General features: G+C 36.1%; 2 protein-coding genes across 6 annotated transcripts in view; both read left to right on the forward strand.

Moving 5' to 3' along the window:
- GAREM1 (GRB2 associated regulator of MAPK1 subtype 1) overlaps positions 1-20,451 on the forward strand; it is a 209,339-nt gene that overhangs the window by 100,459 nt on the left and 88,429 nt on the right. The gene's annotated exons all lie outside the window — the stretch shown is intronic.
- LOC135276035 (meiotic nuclear division protein 1 homolog) lies at positions 2,534-3,283 on the forward strand. The gene has a single exon (XM_064378983.1). The coding sequence runs from the start codon at positions 2,543-2,545 to the stop codon at positions 3,158-3,160; it is 618 nt and encodes a 205-aa protein (XP_064235053.1). The 5' UTR covers positions 2,534-2,542; the 3' UTR covers positions 3,161-3,283.

Raw genomic sequence — 20,451 nt, forward strand, 5'->3', positions numbered from 1 at the left:
ACCTCTATAAATCCTCCCCTAGCAGTGGAATTCCCTTGTTTAACTTTTGTTTATCAAATATATTACCTCCAGAAGTGTAACTTAAAATGAAAAAGTTCTACTACTTTGTGCATTATTTTAATGGTGTTGCTTTCCTTCTAAGATGAGCCTGAGGGAGTTAGGATTAGTGCCCAGAGTGCCTTTTGATGGGTGCTGGTGGCAGAGGTGGGAGATGCCAAAAAGGAGTGAGAGTGTGAAGCAGGGGAAATCCTGAAATGAGACTGGGGTGGGATGCAACAGGCTAGTGGGAGTGGGAACAAGTCTGGAAGTACATTGTCACCATCCTTAGAGTTTTGGGCAACCCTGCCTCCTCTTTTCTACTTCCCATTTCCCCATTGTGGAATAGAAAGGTTATTTGCCTATGGGATCCATAATTTTGTACTACATATGAGATATTTGGGTCTTTGACAATTGGATTTATAGGAAATCTTGATGATATATTTGCATAGTGAATAGATTATTTGAAATTAAAACAATCTCCTCAGTTGCTTTAGGAGACTTGGGTGTGGAATGATAATATTTCATGATATGAAGAATAGAACATGTGGCAATGGAATAGTGGAATGATATTTATTGTTTCCCAATAAAAATTAAATCAGTTCCACATATGTAAAGGTTCTGGCTATATTTTAAATTATTGTTCTGAACCAGTGCTCTTCTTGAAGGCTAGGAGTAACGACAATTCCATCTCACAGCCCTCCGCCGATTTAAAAAAATTCCTGGGCCGGGCGCGGTGGCTCACGCCTGTAATCCCAGCACTTTGGGAGGCCGAGTTGGGTGGATCATGAGGTCAAGAGATCGAGACCATCCTGGCCAACATGGTGAAACCCCGTCTCTACTAAAAATACAAAAAATTAGCTGGGCATGGTGGTGCATGCCTGCAATCCCAGCTACTCAGGAGGCTGAGACAGGAGAATTGCCTGAACCCAGGAGGCGGAAGTTGCGGTGAGCCGAGATCGCGCCATTGCACTCCAGCCTGGGTAACAAGAGCGAAACTCCATCTCAAAAAAAAAAAAAAAAATTCCTTGTCACCATAGTGTTAGCAGGAAAAAAAAATTCTTAGATAGCTAAGGGCACAGGTTTGCACAATCTTGGGTGTGACAAGATTTTTTTGTTTTTTTTTTTTGCTTTGCCACTCACCACTCTGTGATTTCATTAACACTCTGAAGATCAGTTTCTTTCTTGTTTTGTTTTAGAAGTAATACATCAAGAAGTCTGGAGAGAAAATGTACGTAAAGTGTTTGGTGTGTGTGTGTGCTCTTATATGTATCTTGCACATGGTACATTCTTGTATTTAAAAACTTTGATCTGATTATCTTTGTTCATCTCTGGTGTACTTTTTTCCCACATTTTTCTACTGCTGTGTTAACATGTGTCTTGTATTCATAAAGTATTTTTCTGTACATCAGTGCTACAAACTACATTAAGAATAATTTTTATTTTACCAACCTTAATTTATTCACTAGAATTGTGTTAACACTGGCACACCAGACCTTTTTTAAAATTTAATTTTAAGTTCTGGAATACATGTGCAGGATATGCAGGTTTGTTACATAGAAAAATGTGTGCCATGCACACCAGACTTTTATAAAATCAATAAATATAGTTCTTGCTTTTAGAATTTGCTTTTCTACCATACTTACTGTTTTTGTGTTACGTGCTCTGTGCGCGTGCACACACTCGCGTGTGTGTGTGCACGCACATACATGTTGATGGGGCAGGGCAGTGAAAATGGGTATATACTTTTGGAGGTAAGATATTGAAATTATAACCTTGGCCAGGCATGGGAGCTCACGCCTGTAATCTGAACACTTTGGGAGGCCAAGGCAAGCAGATTACTTGAGGCCAGGAGTTTGAGACCAGCCTGGCCAAAATGGTGAAACCCCATCTCTACTAAAAATACAAAAATTAGCTGGTTGTGGTGGTGGGCCCCTGTAATCCCAGCTACTCAAGAGGCTGAGGCAGGAGAATCGCTTGAACCGGGGAAGTAGAGGTTGCAACAGTGAGCTGAGATTGCACCAGTGCACTCCAGCCTGGGCAACAGAGTGAGTCTCAATAAATAGATAAACAAACAAACAAATAAGTAAATCAACCAACCAACCAACTTGACCAAAATGTAATGAAAGATAACTTTCATTACCTTAATGAAGCTGTGACAAGGGCTTCTCCTGTGACATTTCAGAGAGTTCTAAAAGGATTACCTTGAGCCTCTTCAAAATAACCTTTCCTTTTACATGTTGATGCTTGAAAATTACAAACTGTAAGGCTTTGTCTCTTTTGAAAGTTCAGAATGTTCCAGTACTCCTATAATAGGGAGAAGGGGGATTGATTTAACTCATTAAACCTTTTCTAATCTAACATTTGCTTTTGAAAATTTGTAAAATTTTCAGATCCTTTACTAAAACCTGATTAGTTAGGGGTGAAGACCTAAGATTCTTCACCAAGATTCAAAAATCTTATTGAATCAGGGAAATGCTTAAGAAATTGTATCTAGGCCGGCGCCATGTCAAAGAGAAAAGGATTGAGTGCAGAAGAAAAGAGAACTCGCATGATGGAAATATTTTTTGAAACAAAAGATGTATTTCAATTAAAAGACTTGGAGAAGATTGCTCCCAAAGAGAAAGGCATTACTTCTATGTCAGTAAAGGAAGTCCTTCAAAGCTTAGTTGATGATGGTATGGTTGACTGTGAGAGGATCGGAACTTCTAATTATTATTGGGCTTTTCCAAGTAAAGCTCTTCATACAAGGAAACGTAAGTTGGAGGCTCTGGAATCTCAGTTGTCTGAGGGAAGCCAAAAGCATGCAAGCCTACAGAAAAGCATTGAAAAAGCTAAAATTGGCCGATGTGAAACGGAAGAGCGAACCACGCTAGCAAAAGAACTTTCTTCACTTCGAGACCAAAGGGAAGAGCTAAAGGCAGACGTAGAAAAATACAAAGACTGTGACCCACAAGTCGTGGAGGAAATACGCCAAGCAAATAAAGTAGCCAAAGAAGCTGCTAACAGATGGACTGATAACATATTTGCAATAAAATCTTGGGCCAAAAGAAAATTTGGGTTTGAAGAAAATAAAATTGATAAAACTTTTGGAATTCCAGAAGACTTTGACTACATAGACTAAAATATTCCATGGCAGTGAAGGATGTAAATTTTAAATTATTATCTAAATAAGTGTACTGAATTGTCATTTGCCTGTAACTGTATGTGTCCTTTTATTAATGTTAAATAAAGTGTAAAATGCAAAAAAAAAAAAAAAAAAAGAAATTGTATCTATTTTAGTTTTCCGTATTATAAATAATTTATAGATCTCATTGAGAATTTAACCAAGATAGTTAACTATACAATTATGATAACATATTCATTTTATTAAAAAAAAAACAGTGTTAAAGTAACATTTACCTTTGCAAAGAAATGGAACCATGGATTATAATTATAATTAATGACTATGCAGTTGTTTTTAATTTGCTTAAAATAATTGCTGTTTTAAAGGTGTACTGTGTTCTTAAGTAAGATTTTTTTTTTTTTTGCCTTGAGACAGGAAAATATTTTTTCTCATAAGAAACATTGATATACTTCTGTAATATTCACTAGGGAAATTTCGACATAGCCAGTTTTTCGGGAATATTTCTATTTTTGCTAAGACAGGCCCATTCAATTTGGATTCACAACTAAACCCCTTATATAACTTACTGCCATAGCTGAATACTTGCAAGCTACAATTTTAATTTACCCCAATTTAAGCAAACATGATGAATTCAGATATAAAGATATATAAATTAAATTATTATATACTTGACATATATGCCATAGGATTCCTTGAAAAAATAGTCTCTTCTAGTTGGTATAATTCAACATAGATGCAAATTTACAGTTTTACAAAGAAGCACACAAATGGTTAAGCACATAATTAATGGGATACTACTGTTTTTGAAATGCAAACATGGCTGATAAACATCTCTCCTTTCCTCATTAGTATCCACCTCTTGTTATGATAGTTACAATATCTTGACATTTGCTGTTTTGCAACTGAAACTGGAAGGGCAGGTTGAAGCATAAGTGGATGGTTAGGTGATCTCTGATGTCTTGCAAAATGTTAGGGGTTTTATCCCAGTAAACACCAGCTTAGTCATCATTTGCTTAAACCATATAAATGTATCTCTTTTAGTCATTTCATAATTGAGGTTTTCCTGGTTCTGAAGAACTTCTCTCTCTTTTCTGTACTTTGTCTTTAAAACTGATATCTAGAAAACAGAAAATGACACATTCCAATTGTTTGTTATTGACCTGCTACATATGTTTAACAACCGAAGGAAAATATATAATTTCAAATATTATTTGTAATTTAAAGTGCATCTAATTTAGGAATACAGTAGGCATTAAATCATTAACCCACAACAAGTCTTTAAAAGGTCTTTACAAAAGACAAGAAAAGGTCTTATTCTAGAGAGCGACTTTTTCCAGAGAGATACATTGTTTGGGTACCGTAAGGGTAAATGTACATGAATGGAAAGAAAATGTGAATAGTGAAGACTGATGAGAAAGATGAGTGAATGAGAGTCTGTCCTGGAGTCAGAATCCTTGGAGCTAGAACATCTGGTATGGGAGATGGTGAAGAGCATAATAGTGCAGGCCACATATTGAGGAATTCCATGTCTCATCATTGTTACTCTGGCTTCCCATCCTTCTTGTCAGACCAAGCATGATAGTTTTTAGTTGCTATTGGGAGTGGCAGAAATGGTTTATAAACTTTGATTTTTGTAACATTGCTATAAAATAGTCATTTTTCAAGCATAATTCATATGCTTAAAATGGAAATATACACCCATGTAAAGATACATACTGTATTCAGCATTTTAATTTTTACCATGGTACATTTGTCTTCAAAAAAGGATTGAATGAATAGATTCAAAGGAGAGAAATTCCATTCCATCATTCTGCCTATCAGTTTAACCCTCTTGGTGTTGACTTTATGTAAGGTAAACATTGTACATTTTATAAACTCTACTGGGAAATAGGAACAGTTTATGAATTTTTCTAAAATAATTAGCTTAAACAAGATATTGGGAAATTATAAAATACTAATCCTAAAATGTCTTAATTCCATTTCCTGTTAGTTTTGCAGAGGGAGAAAGGAATGTCAAATTTCCAAACACTTTTGTTTGAAACTAATTCTCTGTGTAAAATCAAAACCTGAAGAGAGTTTGCCTGTATACCAAATGAATTTGTGGTTAATTATACTATTAAATGGTTAATAAGATCCAGTTGTTCAGAAGTAATATGTTAATTCTTTTTAATTTCGTTGAGGCAAAACAAATATCCAAAAATATTTTCATTTAATTTTGCATTTTGTTTATTGTTTTTGCAACAGATTTGCCTTCCTCACCATGCTTGCCTGGCTCTAACGTTAAAAAATAGCCAAGATCTTTAAAAGGCTCATGCCAACAAAAAGTGAACAAGGAAGTAGGCCAGGTGTATGTGGTTGTGGTGGGATAGGAAGTAAGGAGCCAATCCAAGATTTCGGGATTATCTGCCGATGATCCCCAAGGTTGATAATCTGCTTATGAACTGTGTGGGGCAATGTAGGCAACAACAGTGATGTCAGGGAAGAAAGAAAAACCCACCTGCCTGAGACCTGACAAAACCATGCTTAGTTTTCGTGTGGTTGCATGGCAAAATCTAACAATGAGATAAAAAATCAGTCTATCATTTTTTAGAGTTTTATTAGTTCTAAAAGAATATTAAGTAGAGAATATTTTGACATAACTGGAAATGCTGCCATCATGAAGAGTGTTTTTAACGTCTAAGGCAAAGGAAGAATGCTGATTCAGTGTGCAGCTTGAGCACAGGTGTTGAACACTTGTTCTCTCCCAAAACAAAGGAAAATGAATTGAAGGACAAATAGGGTGCAGACTCATAAGAACAGACAGGAGGAGAGTGAGATCGCAGAAAATGAAAGATAGTAACAAATATCTGGAATAAGTTATGGAAATTTCAACCATAATTTAATAAATTTTCAACAGAATGGAGCTATACTGAGGATGACATGCCAGTACTAAAGAGTACTACGAAAGTCAAAAACCCCACTTCAACCCCCAAACCCACTTGGTTCTAGGGTGTTTGCTGGCCAGGCATACCTCCTATAGGTAGGAGGATTCCTTTTTGGAAAAATGCCCCCCTCCAAAAAAAAAAGATCTGTAGATACAATATTTGAAGGTCCTCTAATAAAGCAGTAGGCTTCCCAGGTGACCACCTTGCAGTAAAATTAACCAGTCAACAAGCCCCTTTCATGCACCTAAAACTTCCATCTGAATTTTAGTGTTTTCCTCTTAAATGAGAACTGGCAACCAAGGAGCATCAGACTTGTGAGGAATGTCCGTAATATGACTGTTAAGAATAAACCACAAACCAGAAAAGAAGAATCTTGGAAGAAATAACATATAGGAACCCGAAGAAAAGTTCTTTAATTGCTTGAAAGGAATCAGAGAATAGAGGGGATATATATATATATATCTTTAAAAAAAGATTTTTTTTTTCTTTAATAAGCAATAGGAATAGGCAAGCTCTTCTTTTGGAAACTAAAAATTGCAGAAATAAATCCAGAATGATTGGATGGCTAAAGAGGAGGAACTTTCCCAGAAAGTCAAAATTTTCAAAAGAAGAGCATAAGATAGGAAAGGAAGAAAACAAATTAGAGAATGTCTCCATGAGGATCAACATTTAAGTAATGATGTTCCAGAAAAGGAATAGAGGTGATTATTTTATATATTATATAGATAGAGGTGATTATTTTTATTTATTAATTTATAGGAGACAGGGTCTTACTCTGTTGCCCAGGATAGAGTGCAGCAGTGCAATTATAGCTCATTGCATCCTCAAACTGCTGGGCTCCAGCCATCCTCTGTCCTCAGCCTCCCATGTAGCTGGGACTACAGGCATGTACCACCACACTCAGCTAATTTTTTAAAAAATTTTTTGTAGAGACAGGCTCTCGCTATGTTTCACAGGCTGGTCTCAGTTGATCCTCTCACCTCAAACTCCCAAAGTGCTGTTAAGGATCTTTTTGTTTATAAAAGAGAAAACTGATAGATCACATGATGTGTTCAGCCATATTGAGACTGGTTTTATGTTTTGAGTTAACAAGAATTTGTGATAGGTGCGTTGAAAACAAAGCAACTGTAAAAGTAAGGCAATTACTAACTGGGGCTGGAGAGTGGGGGCGTTGCACAGGAAACGACATATAATCCATTTGGCTCCACTGCAAACTGTATACTACAAACTGAATTTTGATTATAATAACCAAACTGTGATAGGCCAAATTGGGAAGACTGGGAAGAGAGAATGTGGAATGTGAGTGTATGTGGTGTGATAAGCTTCCTACATAATGGAAAATCAGTAGATAACATATACAAGTCACTCATATTTAGAAACATGGAGACAGAAACTGCTCCAAGAGTTAGAAATATATACCTCTAGGGAGAAGGAATCAGGTGGGAGGTATGGGGCAGGGGCTGCTGTTTTTCTTAACTATAAGCCTTTTAATACCATCTGACTATTAAAACCATGGGCATATGTTAGTTTGACTTAAAAACTAAAGCAGGCAGCACAGTTTTTTGCTTTTTTCAAAACTTACCACATACAATTTTGAAATGGCACACAAATATCACAGTATGAGGGTTGTTTGTTTTGTTTGTTTGTTTTGTTTTTTTGAAATGGAGTCTTGCTCTGTCACCCAGGCTGGAGCGCAGTGGTGCGATCTTGGCTCACTGCAGCCTCCACTTCCCGGGTTCAAGCGGTTCTCCTGCCTCAGCCTCCCGAGTAGCTGGGATTACAGGTGCACGCCACCACACCTGGCTAACAGTATGAGGGTTGTAAACTGCACAGCTGAGGACAGCTGACAGGTTCTTCCAGTCAGGTGTGGCTTCACAGGCGAGCATCTCAGGCAGTGAACAGGGCCCAGCACTTGGTTCAATACTCTACTGTCGCCGTTTTGAAATTCTTAATAATTTAGGCATAAGAGAGACCCCACGTTTTTGTTTTACACAGAGCCTTGCAAATTAAGTAGCCAGACCTTCTTCTAATAGCTACATTGTTTGGATTCTGGCCTGAGTGAGGTTGCTACTACTTCCTTTGACCCTGACCTCCTAGTGGCCTGCTGTTTTCACCACTCACATGTTGATAAGGCCACCAGAATTGACGTAAACTGACACCCCTCACAAAGGAATTTGGAAGACATGTATTGCATGATATCATAGAAAGTTGTTACGGTGGCTTTTATGGGTTAATTCTGTGTCCTTTTAAAGAAGACATTTGGTGTGGGAAAAGTTTATTTTTAATTCTAATTATGTACCGAGGGAAATGGTTTTCACAGGAAAGTATATGAATACTTCACAACAGAGTAGTGGAAAGCTAAGATCGTGGCAGTCTTTTGGGGGAAAGGAAGAAGCTTATATTGTTGTCCAGATTGGGAAGTTTGTGGTGGCCCTGAGGTGTAAGATGACCTCCATGAGAAAGGACACAAAGAGAACTAAAATCTGGCCCCTTTTGACAACCTGAAGGCCTCACTCTGCCTCCTGTAGTGAGCTATGTCCTCTGGAGGCAGTTCCCTTCCTCTGCAGGAGACATATTTCTTTGGTCACCGTGTGGCAGACTGGGAGTCCCACCTGTGGAATGGGGAAGATCAGTTATGGGAAGCATACAAGCCTGGTGTGCTCTCTGCAAGGGTCCCCTGTGAAAGCCTCCACATGGGGTGGGATGTCATTGAAGCTTAGTCCAGGGGCTCAGCTGAGTAAGTCACATAGAGAGAGGGAGAGGATAGACAGTGCCAACTAAGGGTTAATGGCTTGTCACCTTCAAGTGAGAAGGCACAGCCCCCTCCCCACTTAATGTAATAGAATTCAAATCACCACTAATTCAGGTATGTGTGTTCTGTATTTTTTAGGTTATGTATAGTTATAGCTTATTTATTCATTACAATTATTTAAAATTACAGTGTTCCAGAGATAACTGTGTAGCTCTGTTTAGTAAGGAAGTAGTTGTCTTAGATCAAATTTTTTCTTTTCCTGTTTTGTATTTTGGAGAAAACGGTTTTATAAGGTGAAAGCTCCAATGCAGGTAACATTAACTCAGATATACTTGGGAGTGCTAGGTAGAGCTGATACAACAATCAGAGCACTGCCTTCTTCCCAGTCTGTAATGGCTTTTGCCAGCCATTTGGGTCCTGTGCCCATCACTGTGCTAAACATCAGAGATAGAGGGCTGAACACTATCAAGTCTTTCTCTGTCGTTGCGGAGCTCATGGTCCAGACAGAGTGAGATGCTAAGCCACTTGCACATTGAGATAAAGGCACCACATGAAAAGTTCCAGGTGTCTTGAGAGTTTGAAAGGAGAAACCACTTTAGTTTGAGTTCAGGCAAACCTGTTTTTAAAAAATTATTTATTTTTAATTGAGACAGGGTCTCACTGTGTTGCCCAGGCTGGTCTTGAACTCCTGGGCTCAAGCAATCCTCCTGCTTTGGCCTCCCAAAGTGTTGGGATTATAGGCATGAGCCACCATGCCTGGCCAAGGCAAACCTTTTTGAGGAAATGACTTGTAAGCTGAAACCTGAGTGACAAGTAAGGAGGAAGTATTGCAAGTATAGAGAACAGGGTGTGTGAAGGATGTCAAGCAAAAACAAGTTCTTTGTAGGAAAGGAATCTAGAGAGCCTCCATGTCCCTCCTCTCAGAAAGTAAGGAGCAGACTGGCACAGGATTGTCCTGTGAAGGCTGTGGGGCCAGAGAAGCCAGGACCAAAAATACCATTAGGGATTTTCATTTAAAATTATACATACAATGGAAAGCCATTGATTGTCATGGTTGAGGGTAGTGGGTAGTGGTTAAACAGCAGAACTTGAAGTCTTGGATATTCAAATATCATCATAATGATGGTTCTCCTAGAAGATAGTTTTCCCACTTACTGAAGGTTTTTGAATTAGTCAGGTTAATGTGGATTTGAATGCCATTTCCCTTGTTCATTGTGTGGCCTGGGACAAATGACTTAGTTCCTCTGAGTCTCAGATTTCTTCCTTGTAAAGTTGGTGTGATAATACCATAGGCAATAGAGGAGACTGAAGGACATATGATATACAAGACATTTATACAGTATCTGTAAGTTTTCAATATATGATAAGTAAGTTTTTAATATATGATAGCGATGGGAGTAATAGCTGTTCAGTTTGTTATTATGTATTTAGGACATTAAACAGGTGTAAGTGGACAGAGGAGCAGAATAAATAAACTATTGGGTCATTAAATAGGAGAGGAATATATACAAAAATTTGTTCTAAGAATCAGAGAGGAACTGTAAAAAATGACATTTGTTTGTCTTTGTGATAGCAAAAATCAAAAAGCACAGCAGTGAAATGTAAATAATTTCACTCCTTTTCCTCCTGGGTGTTTTTACTTCCTGGAGTTGTAAGGTTAAACAGCTTGTATGTAAGAGTTCAGAAAGCAAACATGGAGATTAGTGTGACTGGTCATTAGACATACTCATATATTCCTGGTATATAATTATCAGTGCATTTTGAATTACTCATTTTCTCAAGGAAAAGTTTTTGGAGACTTTAACTTTTTTAGAAATGGGAAAAAATTGCTAACCTGACCTGCTTCATGGTGATTCATTCTTTTCTCATTTTGCTCCTTAAAACAAACCAAGAAGCCAGATATTTAGTTGCCTAAGATGAAAGCTGTTTCCTTAGAAATCCTGAATGAAAGAAAAACTGCTTCTCTACAATGGCAAAGTCCATTTAGAAGGTAATCATGACCTGATTCAGGCAATAGAATGTGGTTGAAAAATGTTGCTCATAGCAACCAAGAACACTTGCAGATAAATTAGTTTTCTAAAATAAGCCTTCTCTACTAACTGTATATGGAATTTTCCTCTTCAACTGTACTGCGTATTCTCTTTTGTCCAATGATTTTATTGACCTAAATAATTCTGTTTGGTGGGCTTATAACCTTTTGATTACATCCATTTGCTTAAAAATCTTCCATTTCTTTTATAGAATGTTTTTCATCTGTTAACATACTTTTATTCTTTCTGCAAATTTAAATCAAATGTAATGGTGCCAAGGTGCTAGAAAAAAGTCCAAGTTCCCCTATATTTATAAACAGCAGATTGAAATCAGTAATTTTTAGTTTTCATTACTTAAAAAGATACAAATGAAATAAATTTCTAATGCATCTGTTGATTTTTGTTTTACCCTTGTTAGTGAGTGAAATGTTGAACATAAAGCTCTAAAACATGAAAGTAAAATTAGTCTTTTGACCACTTTTCTCTCTACTTTTGATTCCTTAAAGTAAAATTTATGAATATCATAAATAGAAATCTAGATAAAATAGTCTTATCTAAAAATGTATCTACTCCAAATATGCAAAAAACCTTTCACAAAAGAAAATTTTATGTATCCACATATAGGGTCCTAGGCAGCATTATTTCATTATTCGCCATAAAGTTCTTGCTTTGTGAGTTGTTTTTGTAAAAGGAATTAGATGTAGATTTGTAAAATTGTGAAACTTTTAGATAGATGTAGAAAAAGAATACCATAATTAGACACAAGTTCTTCAATATCTATAATGATCACAAGACTTAAAAAAAATTTTTTTTCTGCCATCTTGAAACCACAGTTTAGGCCTGACCAACTACCCTACTTACAAATTCTCAACACATTCTTTGAAAAGATGGATAAAAATATTAGTTTCCATGCCATAGAGAAATGCCTGTGAAAAGTAATTTTTTCTTTGGCATAGGTACACAGCGGTTAATTTCTCCTCCGAACTCATTTCTGATTTTCATTCTTTTCATCACCTGTAGAGATAATTTTGTTTATGGAATTTTCTGAAACAGATTCATTGACACATTGGTCTCCATGGTAAAGTTACCATTAAGCACATACCGTCAGTGCTTCTGGCACTCCCTCTTCACTTATTTCCCTGTGTCTTCTGGTTTCTTACAAAACATTGATTTAAACAGTCAGTAAAGAGCAGAAACACTGGAGGTCACGGAACTGGAATTCCAGACTGCTCTGCTTCATGACCTCTGCCACACCAATTCACCTCTCTGGGCCACGTTTAACCAGTGAAGGGAGTTGACCCCACTGTCTCTGCGGTCTCTTCGAGCCCAATCTGGTTGATCAAAATATTCAATTTTGCTTTTGCAGAGAAGCTTTAGAGAGGAGGATTGTAGCTTGTTTCTCTCCTAGCTTCAATGTGTTGTTAAAGTTTTAAATTAGTATTATAGATGGAAAAGAAAGACACTTTCATCTAGAGGGAGTCCTGGTGGCAGCTAGAGTTAATTTTGGACTCTTCTCATGAAAACTGCAGTTCTAGCCATAGCCTATCTCCCCTTTCTCTTAACATGCATCCAGTCATGTAACAAAGATTTGTTGACCTATGTGCCAGACACTCTTTTGGGTGCTGAAATCCAATATATTATATAATATAGTTGTTTTAAAGTTGGCAACTCTATGTTGAAAGTATGATGCTTTTATACTTTCAAACTAAGTTATTATTAATGTTTAGAAGTGTACACAAAATCTGTGAACCCCTTTCACATAATCCTTTCCTAATTTTGTTTTGCCTATGATAAAAAATATAAATGAGGAACAGATAAGCCACAGTCTCTCGTACTAAATTATTCTTTTATATTTACTGCAACCTTGTAATGCTAATGAATTTGTCAGTTGAGATTTTCAAAATGATTTATGTATGTTATCTGTGGTTCCTTTGGTTTTACTAATATTCATCAATTCATTTCTCAACATATGCCAATAGGGCATCTTTTATTTGTAATCATCTATTTCTAATTATTCAACTTATTAAGAGATTGTATAATCTTTCTAAGGACAAAATGCTCTTAACTTCGAACATTTTAGTTCTCTCTTCTCTTCCTTCCCCTTCCTTCTCTTCTCCTTCTTCCCTATGAAGTCCTCCCCAGATGTCTATTAATTCTAAATCATAAAGGCCTAGGTTCAACTTTCTAGTATTTCCATACACTCATAGAACAGCATAGAAGTGTTTCATGAAACACCTTAGAATTCACCTGCCAATGGTGGTATGATTATAATGAAGTCAAAATGATTAGTCATTTTCTCCTTTTGTGACTCATCTTTGTCTTCTTATTCTTCATCTGTTGATACACTTTATGTTATTTTTAATGTACTTTTACCTAATGTAACTCAAAAGTCAAAGCCTATAAGTAAAGAAGGTTCTAATGTAATTAAAGCAAGAAATTCAATACTTCAGGCCAATTACTTGAGGACTTATAAAGTGTAGCAAATTATTTTAACGCTTATAGTTGGGCTAAGGTCAGAAGCTGAATGTTCACTAACAAAATAGCTGTTAGGTAAGTAAATAGTGGTCTGAGAGGCCAGCCAGACATTGAGTAGCTGCCTTGTTTAGGTGAAAGTATTGTTGCTAAGAAATAAAAGTAGGATCAAGAACTCAGAGGCCATACCACTGTGTCCCCTATATGGAGAAAAGACAGCCACAATATGCCCTCAAAAGATATTTGTGGAGAAAAAAAAAAACAAAAAAACAATGTTTCTGACTTTGTTATCATCTAATTAGAACTTTTGTACATTTCTTTGTTTGGAGACATTTAAAAATATTAATGTAACAAAAATGGACTAAGGTCAGTGATAGAAGGTATACGTATAGGTTCTCATTTTAAATAGAAATTCATGGTAACTTACTTACCATGATTAACATCTGACTTATCTAAAAATTCAGTCTGCTAACAATGTAGTCCAAGTATGGAAATTTGTAATTGAAAGATGTGTGAGTTAGCCTCTCATTAATAAAAAATTGAATCCTTTGTTTATATTTTATGTCTGTTGTGTTCTTCGTTTGTGTCACTTCCATATTAGTACTAGTTCCAGAAGGAAGGCATTGAGAACTCCTCTGTCCCATGGCCGCTGCTGGAGAGTTTCCTCTTCTACAGACTGAATTGGCCCAGAATTCTCTCCCCTCCATCCCCATCCTCCTTAAACCCTTCTTCCATGGAGATTCTTTCCTTCTCTCATAATCACAGATGTTCCCAGGTGTGATCTTCTTAATCTGATCCTGAGGAAAGAGAAGGTAAATCAGAGAAAGGAGGGAAAAATCCTCACTAGCCTACCCTAAACCCCTCTCCCCTCTTTCTGTTCCACTTTCCACTCCACCTCAACTCATTACCCTCATCCACCTCCTCCCAAGTTCCCATTTCACTTGTCGTCCTCAAGCCCTTGGCTCTGCCCCTCACCTCCTGAAACTGACCCCATCCTCTCTCATGGCATCCGCACCCCATAAGCCCCCAAGAGTGACTGTGAAAAGATTCTGAGCTTACACTGAAAGAAACAGGATTCCCTTCTCAGGCCAGTAAGGCAGAATAGGAAGATGCTCTTGCTGTCGCATGTGGGGCTGGCCATGGGATGCATTTTCCACAGAGAACTCCTAGCCCTGTCTTAGTATTATGTCTTAAATCTGGTTTTGTGGGCTGATCTGACAACTTAACCTCCAATTTTAATTTTGTTTCCCTGGGAAAATGTTAAAATTTTGAAGAACTGACTAATAAATGAACTTTCGGAATGCTGTATATTTGTAAATGGTGACTGCCTGTTTTCTGATAAGGGTATATCCTGTAGTGGTTCACAATGCCTTTGTTTGGGTTTGGAGGTAGGGAGAAAGAAAGGTTGTTGGTTTGTTTTAACATTGAGAACTTTTGGCTCTAAAAGTACTTTGTAATCATTTTAATTTGTATTACTCTTTCATTTAAATTAGGGCATTTGTACCAAAAATGTTTTTCAGATTCACATAATTCTTTATATATATATTAACAGCTGTGTACCTATGCTGAAGAAAAAATTGCTTTTCAAAGGCATTTCTCTATGGCATGGAAACTAATATTTTAATCAATCTTTTCAAAGAATATGCCGAGAATTTGAAAGTAGGGTAGCCAGTCAGGTCTAAACTTTGGTACCAAGTCATGCTGAGTAAAAAATGACTTTTTAAAATAATTGTTTCAGTTATGTTTTCTGTTTGTGTATGTAAAAAAAAGAGAGCAGATACTGCTTGAGAGATATTTACGTTTTCATTTTCTACATATTGTTTAAAATATTTATTAACCAGTTTACAAGGACACTTGAGTGTGTAGCATCATCCTAGAAGTAATTATCCACACACTTCTCTTGGTTAAACTCAGCTTCATGAAGTATGTCCTCAGGAACTTAGCTGAACTGTGTGAAACCCATTCAGTTCACACAGGCCCTTGAATGTGCACTTTAAAGCTTTTCATGGAAAATGTCTGAACCTTTATTAAAGTATTCTTTATATCTGAATTAAGTTAGGGCCAAGAACTGTAATTATTATTCTCTTGCTTGCATCAATAGTTTTACATAGGCCTTCTCTGCTGATAAATTTGAGTCAGATTAATGAGCAATAAATCTAAAGATAACCTTTTAAAACCATTGGAGAGCCAAGAAAGTGAACCTATAATTATGATTTAGAAGGATATGTGACTAAGGCACTCAGATGTGTTTCATCTGGTGCATGCGTGTTCATTTCTAGTTTAACACAGTTGAATGAAAATTACTTCCTAATTCCATCAAGATAGCATCATTGGCTACTTTAAACTTTTTAGAATTGATGTTAGGAAATACATCAGTACACCATAAAAAATTAGAAATTGAGGAATCAGAAGGACCAGAAGTTCAACCAAAGGACTAAGAAATAAGGATATAAGCTCCTAGAAAAAGTCAAGTCAACTTTTTCACATACATTTTGCCAATATTTGTACTCTTCCTAAATGGGCATACCATTTAAAAGCATACTGTATTTATCTAAAGTAGGAATTTGTCTAATAAATTGAAATTTTGTTAAAACAACGTGCTTTACATTCCTGATATGCCATAAAACTTAATGGTGGAACAGAAATGTAAAACCTTGACCAGTTGGGTTTCATGTATACTTTGAAACCAGAAGGCCATCACTTGGCTGTTTATTTCTACAGTATGAACTTTGATATTTTTATAATTTACATTATCTTTTCATCACATAAAGTAGAAATGAAAACAATTTATTGTTTGCTAAATAGTGAACACACTTTAAGAATTTTAGAGTGATTCATAACCTTCAAGAGTTTACTTGGCATGTAAAGCTATTTTTAAAACTGCATTTAAATGCTGCTTTCAAATTTCCTAGAGAAAAGGGATCTTGTTTTTAGTTTGAAGCAGTATCAGATCGTATAGATAGTCAGAAATATCGTAAGTATGAGTAGAAATATTTATCCTTCCTTCTATGTAATTTAAATGTCTTTGAATCCCTATGTAATGTGTTGAGAGACCTTGGCTCTATTTTTAAAGAAACTGAGGCAAGAGTATACTAATATTAGCCAAAAATCCTTTAATTGGATACATTAAATAATTTTTAAAAACAAAACAAAAATTCTAATCCGTGCATTGTAATAGTAGTTCTATTAAGGTTGAGCTGTTAGAAGTGATTTTATTTCTTATTTTCCAAACTATAAAGTGGTTATATTACTTTCATAAATAGGCTTTTTAAAAAAAGTCTCCATGTATATATATTTAGAGAGGAGAGAGCCTCTGAATGACTCATTCTGGAAAAAAAGGGGGGCAGTTTTAAACTTTTCAAATAGCTTTCTTTTCTCTTCTTCCCATTTCTTCACTGAAACTTGCCAGTTACTGTACATAAAAACTGTTCCTTTTCTTTTAACCATCTCTGCTTGCTGCCAAGGTGTAAATCAGAAAGCCCAAGTTTCTTTCTCCCACTTCATAAACAAGACTTCGTTCTGCTTCAGACACTTGGAGCCCTGCCAGAGTTGTCATGATGATGTCAGTTTACCAAGAATTTCTCATGCTGTGTTCCACATTCCCTGGACTCAAGCAAATGTCCTTTTAGAGCTCATTGAAGTTTCAGGATTGGATTTAAAAAGCATGCCTTGTTTTCAGTACTTACCCTTCATGTGCTACCTTTTCATACTCAAGGATCCATTTTTAACAGCTTGATAGTTTACAAGCCCGTGTGATACATTTTGTATTTGTCGATTAAATTCAGAATGACCAAAAGTTTATTAGTTGGTAAAACCACTCAGATTTGCTGGTTTAATAAATTAAAATTTTATTAATTTAGTAGTCTCTCATTTAGTAAGTATTTATACCTATTTTGTATCAGTATTTATAATAAATTAATTTATGATGTTTCATTGATTTTTTTAAATTTCCATTTCACAAATAATAATAACATCTACCTATTTTGGGGGAAGTCATACCTCTGTATAGGAGATGGAACTTATCAGATGAATTCTGATAACCTTGTATTATTTCTTGGTTCTTGGCTAGCTGATTGAGAACTACTATGATCCACATCATTGCATCTAATTATTTAATAAATGATTTGAGGCTGGAAGCCATAAATATTAGCAAATCCAGATTATTTTTGAAACTTATTTAGAGAGATGGCTGTGATTGGAGGGAGTAGTTGAACTTTGTATATACCTTGTCCTGGTAAACTTAATGGATACCTCATTTATGAAGAAGTTAGGAGGGTCATAAAGAGTTCAGTCTTTCTAACATTTAAAATGTGTTAAGCCCAATTTTATGGATTTTCTTAGAACAAAGTTTTAAAATAAAACCTGTTCTATTTTGTATCTGCTGCATTTGTTCTAGTTATCTCATGTAATTCAAAACTGCGCAGAATTTTATTTCTGAAATGATCCTTGAAAATCATATAGTCTGACTATAATTTTACAGGTAAGTCTTAGATAACAAAGTGATTATGGACAGTTTTAACTACATGTTCAGAAAATTGGACTAAATAAGATAAATTCTGTGAAATATATTAGTCCTCAGATAGGATTCTTTGTCAATGCTCAACAGATATGAGTGTGTTTATATGGATTATTATAGTTATTGCACATTGATGACCTAATTAACCTAACAAACAGAATGCCAGTACATAATTGTTTATATTATAAACATATCTGATTTTTTAATATCCTCTCAACTTGGAGTTAGCAAATTACATCTTTACGAGGAAAGAAAGGGGGAGTTTTCTTGACTTTATTTATTTATTTATTTAGAGATGGAGTCTCACTTGGTCACCCAGGCTGGAGTGCAGTGGCACGATCTTGCTCACTGAAACCTCCACCTCCCGGGTTCAAGCGATGCTCCTGCCTCAGCCTCTTCAGTAGCTGGGATTACAGGTGCACGCCACCATGCCCAGCTAATTTTTGTATTTTTAGTAGAAATGGCATTTCACCATGTTGGCCAGGCTGGTCTCGAACTCCTAGCCTCAAGTGATCTGCCCACCTAGACTTCCCAAAGTGCTGGGATTACAGGCGTGAGTCACTGTGCCCAACCTTGACTTAATTTTAAAGTGGGCTTTGTTTGACTTTCTAGGCTGATATTGAATATTGCCTACTTTTCATTTCTCCTATAATAATGTGAGCTACAATTTTCTTTTAATCACCAAGTTTTGGTTCAATCAAAATAATAGAACTTCTTGAGATAGATGCCAGCCAAAACACTAAGAGAAGTATTGTTAATCATAGACAAAACCCTGGTCCTCTGTCCTTTGTTCTCATTGAGTGGCATAACGACTTGCTGAATTCCAATTCATAAACTCAAATCATTGTGAATTTTATGTTTAATCCTACTAACATTGCTCTATAGCAAATGTATCCTTTTGATAATTTTTAGAGCATTCCCTTGTGGCTTTTTATAGAAGTTTCAAAACAAGTTTAAACTAGGCAAATTAAAATCTAGTTTGAATACAGAGATTTTTAAATCTCTATTTTAAGAAATAATTGCAGATTCCAAAAGTAGTTTTCAAATTAGCAAGGAGGCCTCAACCAGTGTTTCATTCCCATCTTTGAACTATTCATCATATTCTCTAGAATTTCAAGAGTACATTCAAGAAAAGGACCTGAATTCCAAAAAGTGCCAGGCATCCAAATCCTACCTTCCCTGCAATTAGTATGTGACAGTGACAGATCAAATTAAGTGAATTGTTTATGAGTTATTTATACAATGGCATACTATAAAAGTCTTCACACAAGTGTAATAGTTACCTGGCATGAAAGGGAGGTATACAAGTTGGTCTACTAAGACACAGTTATACTATTTTTGATATTACCGTTGTCTTTATGTGGATAAGAACTGTTTTATAAACACTGATATACTACTTTTCCTCATTTTTATGCATTTTGTAAAATAAGTAAATGTTTTGTTAATTGACATTGATTTAGTCTTTCTGTGTTTTAGTTGTTGTGTGCATCATAAGGCATTTCTTCAAGAAGTATTTCCTAATTGACCCAGTTTGCTTTAGGACAGTTCCCTCAGATCACCTTTCAGAAGATTGTTTTTCTAAATTTGGTGCTATTTAACATTTCTCTTGTCTCCTTATTTTCCAATATGAGCTCAGTTTCTTCCTTTGTTCCCAAGCAGCCAGCTCAACCAAGACATGAGGTTTATTTCCTGTGCTGCAGAGCAATGCTTTCCATAGACCAGAGATGCACTTTGTTTTGTTTTGTTTTTATTTGTAATTTTTATTATTATTTTTGAGATATGGTCTGGGTTTGTTGCCCAGGTTGGTCTCGAACTCCTGGCCTCAAGTGATCCTTTCACTTCAGCCTCCCAAAGTGTTGGGATTGCAAGGCATGGACAGCCATGCCAGGCCTTGTTTTTATAATGATATTGTTACTAAGACTTTAATCTTTTATTCTCAAGTATTTCTTTTTATCCTTAACTATCTTAAAAGTCACTTCCTTTTTTGTTGTGTACACACAGCTATCATTTGAGGACACCATGTATGCATATTTCCATAAATTAAAGGCCTCAAACCTGGCTCTGTTGGGGAAGGTTTATATTCAGACTTCTCCAAATTCTGTTTCCATACAGAAATGTAGTGTGAACAAAGCAGAGACCGAAGAGTGAATTGCACTGAGACAGTGCCGACACAGCGTCTCCTCTCTCCTCTTCAGCCCTGGTGACCAGCCTCCTTCCCTTTTGTAGGAAGTTCTTTTCAGATCAGTAGCTGTCTGCAAGGCCTTTTCTCCCCTGCAGTTCAACTCCACTTTGGAAACATTCTTTCAACATTAGGTTTGTCTTTTGGAACCTTATTAAAAGTTTTGAATCAGATTTTTGTTAAGTTCTCCAAAATCCAGTGATTCTACATCCCTTCCCTCTCAATATCTGACACAACCTGAGTAGTAATTCAGTTGTTTCTCTGATTTCCATAACATTAATGCATGAAAAAATAAGCAGAACAATAAACCATTTGTTCTCCTACCCTAAAGGAGAGCCTATATCCATCCTTGGGTTGTATTGGAATTTTATTTTCTACGTAGTCTAAAACAAACCATTCATCGAAACAGTACTTG

The sequence above is a fragment of the Aotus nancymaae genome, unplaced genomic scaffold (assembly GCF_030222135.1).
Source record: "Aotus nancymaae isolate 86718 unplaced genomic scaffold, 86718_ANA_hifiasm-v0.15.2.pri h1tg000020l, whole genome shotgun sequence".
NCBI lineage: Eukaryota > Metazoa > Chordata > Mammalia > Primates > Aotidae > Aotus > Aotus nancymaae.

What these genes read in the sequence shown, in the direction of transcription:
- LOC135276035 (XM_064378983.1), top strand. Translation starts at nt 2,543, where the DNA reads ATGTCAAAGAGAAAAGGATTGAGTGCAGAAGAAAAGAGAACTCGCATG.